The following is a 9,924-nucleotide window of genomic DNA, read 5'->3' on the forward strand; positions in this document are numbered from 1 at the left end:
CCCACAGACGGCGCCAATTTGATCCTGTCCGAACGCTGAGTCGATGGACGCTGGGGACGTGGCGCTCTCCACTGTCTTCGACTGGATGAACGAATCTCCGGCGAACCTGCAAGGAAGTCGAGCCGGGAAGGGGTTCCCGGCGACGACCCTCCGACGCTCAAGTCAGGCAAGAGGAAAACAATGAAGTGACTTCTAAGATGAGAGATCGCATACCTCCGGTGAAATTTGTGGGCTCTTATATAGAGCTCTAGGGAGGCTTGTGCACACCTGTCGAGGCGTACACGTGTCCTTTGCCATACCTCAGTATGGGCTTACCAGAGGAGCATGTCTGACACCATACTGCTACAGTCCGAGCACCTCTCTGATGGGACAGCAGAACCTTCCGTCGTAGGATTCTGCGTATGACTTGGTCATCGAATATGTCTGTTATCAGAAGATGATGCCCCCAATGTCCCCTTGTCCTTGTCTCTTTTTTCCCCGAGCCGAGCGTCCAGCCGCTCGCGACCCTGTTCACCATGAGCGTCGGAAACCCGACTCCCCGTCGGGTTGTCTTTGATTCTGCCCGGACCCGTTCGGCCGGTTGACCCGACCCTTCTCCGATCGTATGGACCTCATGCTGACCCTTTTGACTTCTGACCTCTACGTGTCATTGGCTCCCCACAAAGGGGGTCCCCTGTTCTTACTGCCGGATCATCTATAATATAATTTTTTATTTTTGGATAATCTCTCTTGATATAATCTTTGTCTTCATATTTATAGCATGTGATTAAGATTAAAGAGAACGACGGTGCATATTTTTTATATAAAATTATTTTTACTATGAAAAAAAAAATTTTTTTACTATGAGAAAAAACAGTTTAACTCTAGAGTTCACCAAAAATTAATCATTAAAGGTCAGATTCTTAATAAAATAGTTAAATAAATATTTGATCTATAAAAAAATATATTATTATATATGCTATTTTTAATCGAATTTATCAATATTTGAATTTATTTTATTTTATATATTTTTATAATAGAATAATTATAAATAAAATTTATCAAATTAAATATCTAATTTATTCATGAACTCCCGACGAAAATCTGGATCCATTCCTGCCCATCTGCGTGACTTTTTTTAAATAGAAGCATCATTGTTCCTCTTTCTGGAATGTGCCTTTTATTATTTATTTATTTTTATAAAATAATGAGATACATTTCTGATTGTTAGAATAAAGAGAAGATGACAGAAGTCGAGAAAATGAATTAATGGATATTGATGAGATATTGCATTGTTATACCTGATTCAAAGCTCAGACTTAATCATTGAAATTTTACTACTTAAGAAGAAAATTAGTTTTCATTTTTTTGTCTAACTTAATCGGACAGACTTTTCAATAAACAAGCTTAAACATATTTTTTAAACTTGATAATGTGAACAGATAAATTTGAAGACACTGAAGCCTATATAATTCAATATATCATTAATTCTCTTACATCACCATTCCATTTGTTTTTTAACACATGTTTCTCAAGAGGAAAAAAAATATTATTAAAAAAATGGAAAAAATAATAAATAATAAATGAAAATAAATAAGCGCAAAAGTGGAATGAATGCTCTTATTTTTTTAAATCAAAGAGACATCTTACATTAATTTTTTATAAAAACAACCATCATACCCGATTAGTAACTTATGTATAATTACTCAACTACTCTTCAATATATTTTTTTTTCCTTTTATCTCTCATCTAAATCCTCAACTAGTAGGGAGCATGGTAATATTTATGAAATCGTAGCTATTACACATATTGTAGTAGCTATGATTTCATAACTATTACAACTCATACTTAACATGTTTAAAAATATTCATATTATATCGTTAGAGTTTTGTAATTGTTACAACGCGGATGCAATCTTATTCACTTACCATTCATATTGTAACAGCTGTGAAATTGTAATTGTTATAATTATTTTAACATATGTGATTTCATCTCTGCTATAACATGGATTCGACCTGTTCATAACATTCATGTTATAACAACTATAAAATCATAGCTACTTTGACATATATATTAATTATGATTCCATAACTACTAAAACATGCTATCGTTCAAATTTTAGATAGGAGATATAAGTTGGAGACAAGAATAGAAATAATATAATGGAGGGTAACTAAATAATTGTACATGAGTTATCTATGGAGAATCCTTTTCATAAAAAATTAAAATGGGATGGCCTTGATGATCTAGAAAAAACTGAGATGCTCTCTTGAACTTGATTGTTGCCTAATAAATAACATCTAGTTATTTCCGTCCACCTTATAATAAATGTATACTTAATTTGAGATGGATTGAACAATTTGCTTATCTCTTTATATTTCAGGGTTAATAACGTTTTGATTGCACAAACAGCACGATAAAAAGAGATGAAGAAACAACCTTTGTGAATTAAACTTAACTAATCACAGACATAGCCTCGTCTAAAAGCCATAACAAGTCCAAATCTGAGTAGATCACATGTCTTGACCAAAGCCAAAATTAAATTTCCTCATATATTAAGGTTGCAAAGATATGGCACCATCATCACCGTATTCCAAACGTTGTTTTAAGAATTTGACCCCTCAAGCTACTTCATCATCACCAGGTCGATCAATCGATCGATCCATCTAAGAGATTTTCGGATTCTTTGATATCGTTTTTTTATTCATTTATGGCCCCAATCAGGACTCAATGAATGCTCTCCGGCCTGTTGGCTGAAGCAACACAATGCCTTGACAAATTGGCAACTGGTACAGAGGGCTGAATTCTGCTTACCCAGCATTTATATGGATCGAGTTTGAAGTTTGAGTTATAGTTATCTCATGGATTCTGTGTAGGAAAACCGCTCCGGTAAAGTTAAATAAGTTTTCATAATTTATTCTTTTTCAGAGTACATGAAACCGTCTTAAAAGGGTGGCGCTAAGGTGATGGTTTTACCCTTTAGCCACCCGAGTTTGAAGTTTGAACCCAAAAACATATCGCGGCTAGAAATCGGTAATTCTGATCCTCAAGAAGAAAAATTTAGTAGTGAAATTGACTAAACAAAAGGCATGCCCAATAGTTAAAATTTTAAATAAGTTTTTTAAGGATTCTAATCATCAACCATATAAAAATTTATTGAAACATCTCTAAATGAACTTTTTTTATCTAATTTATAGCATGAGTTACATGATTTTATGTATATTATATCAATTTTAAAATAAAAAAAAATAAATTTAAATTTTCACTATTACTCTTAAATTACACACCCGAAACTTTTATCTCTGGAATGATCAAAGCTTTTTATTCAATTTTTTTTTAATTTTATAAATCTCTCGAAAACCTAGGATGTCATACTAACACCATCTAGAAACCATGTTTTACATCCACCTTTCCAACCACAACCGTGAAATAAATCGCAAGTTAAAGAGAAGAAAAGGGGCAGCGAATGGCTCCATTAAAACAAGACCTTTCCTGATGAAGACAGAAACGTTTGCCTTCCCTTGGTCACTTCCACCCTCCCCCAACTCTCCCTAAGATTCCTTCCATCTCTCCGCCATGATAAACCAATTTAGTTTTGCAAATCCAAGAGCTTCCTTCGACTACAGTGATTACGAGCAGGGCGAGGCTGAGCATAAGGATGATTCGAGCACTCCGTCGCCTCTCTTGTGGAAGAACATGAACTTTCCGATGACTCGATCAGCCAGTAGCTCTCCGCGAGCTCAGGAGATCGTCAGTTACAGGCAGGAGATGATGGATTTGGTGAGAGGCATGCCGGAGTCAGCTTATGAGCTATCACTGAGAGATTTGGTGGAGACTCCAAGGATAGTGAAGAATGTGGAGGAAGCTGCAGAGACGAGGCAGGAAGGGGCCAAGAATAAGGCAGAGAAGGCAACGGATAGAAGCAAAGGAGGCTTGTTCCTCAAAACCTCTGTGCCAGTTTTAGATGGAGGGAAGACGAAGAGCTCGAAGTCTAATTCTTTTGCAAAGGTGTCTCCAAAGCCAGAAGCAGAGAAGGGGCTGCGTGAGTTGCAAGGCAGGGGAAGAAGCAGAATCAAAAGCAGTTCTGAAACAAGTAGCAGTAGCAGGTAAATTTCTTCAGACAAAAATCTCATATGCGTGTGTTGTTCGAACGTATTATTTTGATGTTTCAGGAAGATGAGAGGCTGCTGCTGTGGCTTCTTAGCTACAAACAAGAGCAAGTCCAAGGAAACATCAAAGGAAGTCAATTAATGAATCCTCTGTTAGATTCAGGAGGTTTGCTAATAGTGTAGTTATCTCATCAAGGACACGAATGGTTAGATTCTGGAGAGCTTGAGAAGTTGGAAAAATGGTTGTGATGAGATATGTGATGAAGTAATCACAAGGAATATTGAGGGTTTCAGAATTGCTTGCTGAAAAAAGAAAAAGGTCTTCAAGTTGCATTGTAATTTGCTGAACATAATAAAACTCAGTTTACTAAATGGCACTGTATGATACAATTAATAGCAATATCTGTAGATTTTAATTCATGAGGTTGAACTCTTGAACCACTATTCTATAGGTGTGTTGGTGTTGAACATTAACAATGTTAACTCAATAGGACCAAGATATGAACATAGATATGTTTGTTTGAGAGTTTTGCTTCAATGAAGATGAACTTAAGGAGCTTCATGAACATAAGAGATAGAGACATGACTTGATAAGATATGTATTTATATATGTCACCTTAAAAAAAATATTATTTAAGTCACTCATTTACCATTTAAAATTAAAAAAAAATTTACTGCCTTTTGACATTTACTAAACTTTGAAAGGTATTTTAAAAAAAAAAATCTATTAAACAATTTACGGAGCATTCTAAATATTACTATATAATGCACGCTTATAGCACGTGTAGTTTCCCCGCTCTTTTATCTCTTTCTCTCGTTCTGGTTGCTTAAGAACCATCAGAATGGGAACATAAGAGATAGAGACATGACTTGATAAGATATGTATTTATATATGTCACCTTAAAAAAAATATTATTTAAGTCACTCATTTACCATTTAAAATTAAAAAAAAAATTACTGCCTTTTGACATTTACTAAACTTTGAAAGGTATTTTAAAAAAAAAAATCTATTAAACAATTTACGGAGCATTCTAAATATTACTATATAATGCACGCTTATAGCACGTGTAGTTTCCCCGCTCTTTTATCTCTTTCTCTCGTTCTGGTTGCTTAAGAACCATCAGAATGGCGCCACCATTCGAACAGGAGCACCTCCTTTATTGGCCTCCGTTAATTACCCCAGCAACACTCCGTCTAATCCCTTTCTCCCTCCTCCATGATCACCATTACCAATAAAGCGCAATATGTAATCTAGTCGACCCCTGCAAGTTCTTGAGAAATCAACCTCAATCGATGCCGCCGCCGGAGGAGGAGGGAGGGGCAGCCCGCCGCTGCTGTGTGTGGCTCGTGTCCTGTTGCTTTCTCATGGTGCTGCTCGCCGGCGGCGTCCTCCTCGCGCTCTACATCGTCCTGCCCGAGTCACCGGACACGGCTTCGTTCCCCGTCGCCGGCGTGGTCCTCGTCGCCATTCCCTGGCTCTTCTGGCTAGTCACCTGCACCTACCGGTGTACGAAGGTATGCGACGTCGAGAGGCCGCTGGTGAGAGCCGCCACCGTCGCTCCTGCCTCCGGTAATAAAGTGACGATCGCCGGCGGGGATGATTCGTCTCTCAACTCGCGCGAGAGCGAGGCGCCGTTGGCTTATAATTAGACTGTAGCAGGATTTCTTTCCTAATCTTCTCCTTTTTTTTTTTCCGTTGTAAATATAAAAAGTAAAAACTTCCACTTGATTGGTGGAAGGCAACGAGATCAAAATGAGATAAAAAATTTCACTCTGCAATTTCAGATTTCACTACATGCTCTGCTCTGTAACTGGTTCTTCAGTTAATCAATCGATAGCTGCTCTTAAAGGGCCGGTAGACCTGCAGGTCGGTCACGATTCTGGCAACGGAGCCGATGATCGCTGCGACGGTGATCATGAGAGACGTCAGGCTCAGCATTTGCAGGCACACCCACCGCGTGCTCCACCTCCGGATCCTATTCTGTGCCACGTACATCTCCACCGGGAAGTAAACCGTCAGCGGCCAGAAGCCGGGCGCCCGAGCAGCCCCACCACGTCGTTGAAGAATGGAAGCGAGCGTCAGTGGCAACGATATTTCCCGCGTGACGAAGCCGGAGTCTGGCCACGTAGTGGACGCCCACTTCTCCACGAAGGCGAACAGCGGCTGGCAGAAGACCTGGCAAGCACCGACGAGGTGGACGACGATGGCTCCGTTGGCGACGTCGAGGAGCCGAAGGGGGTAGAAGCCGAAGTTGGTGAGGAGGTTGCTGGGCACCTCGTCGCCAAAGGCCGCGTAGCCCATGCAGCCGCACAGCATGTAGAAGAGCATTGTCGTGATGATGGTCACTGTAGGAAGAAAAATAGGGAGAGAGGAAGGAATAATATAAAAATAATAAAATCTATTGTTAATTGATATTTGTCCTAAGGACAATACAATATATAATGTTCAAAAGTACTTGGTCAAATAACTAATTAATAAATAACAGAATTATTCTAAGAATAATTCTGAGAATAATTATAACAGAATTATTAGAATAATCCAAATACTAATATGATTTGATTTGATAATTTGATCGGTCAATTTGGATAATTCTATTATATCTCTTTTACCCCCCGATAAACTCAGCGGGAGATCTCTGACGTTGAGTTTGCTTGCTAACTTGTTGAAACGTTGTCTGGATAGTGGCTTAGTAAAGATGTCAGCGATTTGATCTTCAGCAGAAATATAAGAGACGGATAACTGCTGAGTTGCCACACGTTCACGAACAAAATGAAAATTAATTTCCACATGTTTTGTACGAGCATGAAAGATTGGATTTGCTGTAAGATATGTTGCTCCAATATTGTCGCACCAAATTTTTGGTGCAATATTTGATGCAAGATGAAGTTCAGAGAGAAGTGATTGAAGCCAAATAATTTCTGACGTTGTATTTGCTATAGCTTTATATTCTGCCTCAGTGCTTGAACGAGATACCGTAGGTTGCTTTTTCGAATTCCATGAAATAAGATTTCGTCCAAGAAATATTGCATATCCACTAGTAGAGCGTCTATCTTCAGGAGAACTTGCCCAATCCGCATCACTATATGCATGTAAATCTCGAGATGATTGGGGATATAAAAGAAGACCATGTAGAATAGTGCCTTTGAGATAGCGAAGTATTCTTTTTACATTATCCCAATTTTGTTCGGTTGGAGCATGCATGAATTGGCAAGCACGATTTACCGCAAAAGTAATATCAGGACGTGTGATAGTGACATATTGTAAGGCCCCAACAATACTTCGATAAATTTGTGGATCAGATAGAGCAGGAGAGGATGAAGTTGGAGAGTTGTTTATAGCAATTGGCGTAGAGACCGGACGTGCTCCATCCATTTTGGCTTTTTGAAGAAGTCCAGTAATGTATTTGCTCTGAGAGAGAAGATAGTCATCCTCATGTGAAATAAGCTCAATACCAAGAAAAAAACGAGCAATACCCAAATCTCTAGTAGGAAATTCTTGATTGAGAAGACTTAATAAAGTTGTGATACCCTTGTGATCATTGGGTATCAGAATGTCATCCACATAAATAAGAAAAAAATATCATATTTTCATCATTATATTTGTGAAATAGAGACGAGTCAGTCTTTGATCCAGAAAATCCTTGAGCTTGTAACCAATTAGATAGTCGATGAAACCATGCACGAGGAGCTTGTAGAAGACCATATAAGGATTTCTTGAGTTGGCAAACATGAGATGGAAATTGTGGATGAATGAAACCAGGTGGTTGCTCCATAAATATAGTTTCCTCAAGATGACCATGGAGAAATGCATTTGAAATATCCAATTGTCGTACAAGCCAATTAGAACTAACAGCTATTGATAATAATAGTCTGACAGATGTAATTTTGATGACTGGGCTGAAAGTGTCATTAAAGTCAATACCTGGCTATTGACTAAATCCTTTAGCTACAAGTCGTGCTTTGTATCTTTCAAGAGAACCATCAGCTCGATGTTTAAGACGGAATACCCATTTAGAGCCCACAACATTCATTGAGGGAGTGCGCGGAACTAGAGTCCATGTTCCATTGCGAAGAAGTGCATCAAATTCTGTAGCCATTGCACTATGCCAGTTTGGATCCTTGTTTGCTTGTGTAAAACAAGTTGGTTCAATAGATTTGGAAGAAACCACTAAAGCTCATGGAAGGGGATATCGAGTTGTATTTGGTGGGCAACGCTAATAAATATCACTAATGGGAAGCATGCGACGATGAGCATTATTATCTGAATCACTTGTTGATGACGACGAGGAAGTAAGCTGACATGGTGATGTAGATGACGGACTTGCATTATCCGAGGAACCAGAGAGCATATTATCTTCGATCGACGAGACTTCTAAGATTGGAGCAGCAACCGGAGGTGATTCTGATGGTATAGGAGAGTTATTAGAGAGCTCCGGAGCAGGACCTAGAATTCCATCACTTCTGATAATATTAGGTGGCATTAAGAAGGTGCCACTTGTATCTGGAGGAGAGATTGAAGAAGCTACCGAAAAAGGGAATAAAGACTCATCAAAAGTAACATGTCGTGAAATATAAATTCGTCTTGTTGGTATATGCAAGCAACTATAACCATGGTGCAAATTGCTATAACCAAGAAAAACACATTGTAGTGAACGAGAGTCAAGTTTGTGTTTAGAATAGGGGCGTAACCATGGATAACATGCGCAACCAAAAATTCGAAGGAAAGTGTAATCAGGGGTTTGATTTGGTAATTTGATCCAGTCAATTTGGTACTCACAAGCGAAGTCTTCTCCATCACCCTTGCCTCCGACGGCGACGACGCTTTGAGGTGTCCTGGATTTCTATGAGGACGAGAGAGAAGAAGTAGGCGAAGGCAATGTCGCCGAAGGCCTGGAGGTTGTACCACACCTTCTGGGTCAGCGAGAATGCGAGATGACGCCGATGCTGATCCCGGTGAGGCAGCCTCTTCCTCTGTTCCAATGCAAGGAAAGATTGCGAATTCGGTGGTGGACCGACGACTTGGGCAATGCCCTGGCCGATGGAAGAGTAGGTGAAGGACAAGACGGCGGCTAGAGCCACCAAATCTGGGAGAGGAAGATCTCTACGGCGACGAAGATGATCATGTAAGGAGTGCTTGGAGGCATGGCATGGCTTCTGGCCTTTCTCGCGGAAGCAATTCGACCTCTTGATGGCTCTGTTTCATGGAACGCAACCAAGCAAAAGCTTAGAAGGTGGAAGAAAGTTAACAAGAAATTTGCTGCCAGAAGTCGTCATTCCGGTGTTCAGCTCACAGCACGCTAATGGAAGCTGAAGACGGTTCGCGGGCTCACCCAGGTAGGAATGGATGGTGATGTTGTCCGAAAACGGTGAAGATAGCTAGCTAGAAATATGACTCTGTGGTTGAACTTATAAAGACTCCGCTCCGCTCTATAAAATCAAGAATGTCAATACTAGGTTAGGAAAGGGGTCTACGACGTTGATCTTCCGACGCTTAAGTTAATTAACGGCAATAGTGAAGAACAAAAAAAACTATAACAGCAATAAGAGCATAATCACAAATAACACATATTTCCACCGATGTACATACCCGGGCCGGGTCTGGCCCGGACTCGGCCCGGGCCCGTAACAGGGTCAACGGGCCGGTTGCCCGTTTACCCGATTTGCCGATTCAAACCGGAACCGGCCCGGCAAGTTGCCAGGCCGATTCCGGTTCATTCGCTATAAAACCGGCGAACTACCGGTTAACCGGCGGTTCAGCCGTAATTTTTTTTTTCCCCCTTAAACGGCTTGAACCGTCAGTTAAACAGCTTGAACCGTCAGTTAATCGGCGGTTCAT

General features: G+C 39.9%; 1 protein-coding gene and 1 pseudogene across 1 annotated transcript; one reads left to right on the top strand and one right to left on the bottom strand.

The window, feature by feature from the left end:
- Positions 1–3,441: 3,441 nt before the first annotated feature.
- Positions 3,442–4,473, top strand: LOC122024648. Its single transcript, XM_042583307.1, has 2 exons — positions 3,442–4,085; positions 4,152–4,473. The coding sequence occupies exons 1-2, from the start codon at positions 3,556–3,558 to the stop codon at positions 4,228–4,230; spliced, it is 609 nt and encodes a 202-aa protein (XP_042439241.1). The 5' UTR covers positions 3,442–3,555; the 3' UTR covers positions 4,231–4,473.
- Positions 4,474–5,869: 1,396 nt separating this feature from the next.
- On the bottom strand, positions 5,870–9,924 carry LOC122023274 (annotated as a pseudogene).

This window comes from Zingiber officinale, chromosome 9B (assembly GCF_018446385.1).
Source record: "Zingiber officinale cultivar Zhangliang chromosome 9B, Zo_v1.1, whole genome shotgun sequence".
Lineage (NCBI taxonomy): Eukaryota > Viridiplantae > Streptophyta > Magnoliopsida > Zingiberales > Zingiberaceae > Zingiber > Zingiber officinale.

Coding starts and splice junctions, on each gene's coding strand:
- LOC122024648 (XM_042583307.1), top strand. CDS start 3,556: ATGATAAACCAATTTAGTTTTGCAAATCCAAGAGCTTCCTTCGACTAC. Junction 4,086..4,151: donor GAAACAAGTAGCAGTAGCAG/GTAAATTTCTTC, acceptor TTGATGTTTCAG/GAAGATGAGAGGCTGCTGCT.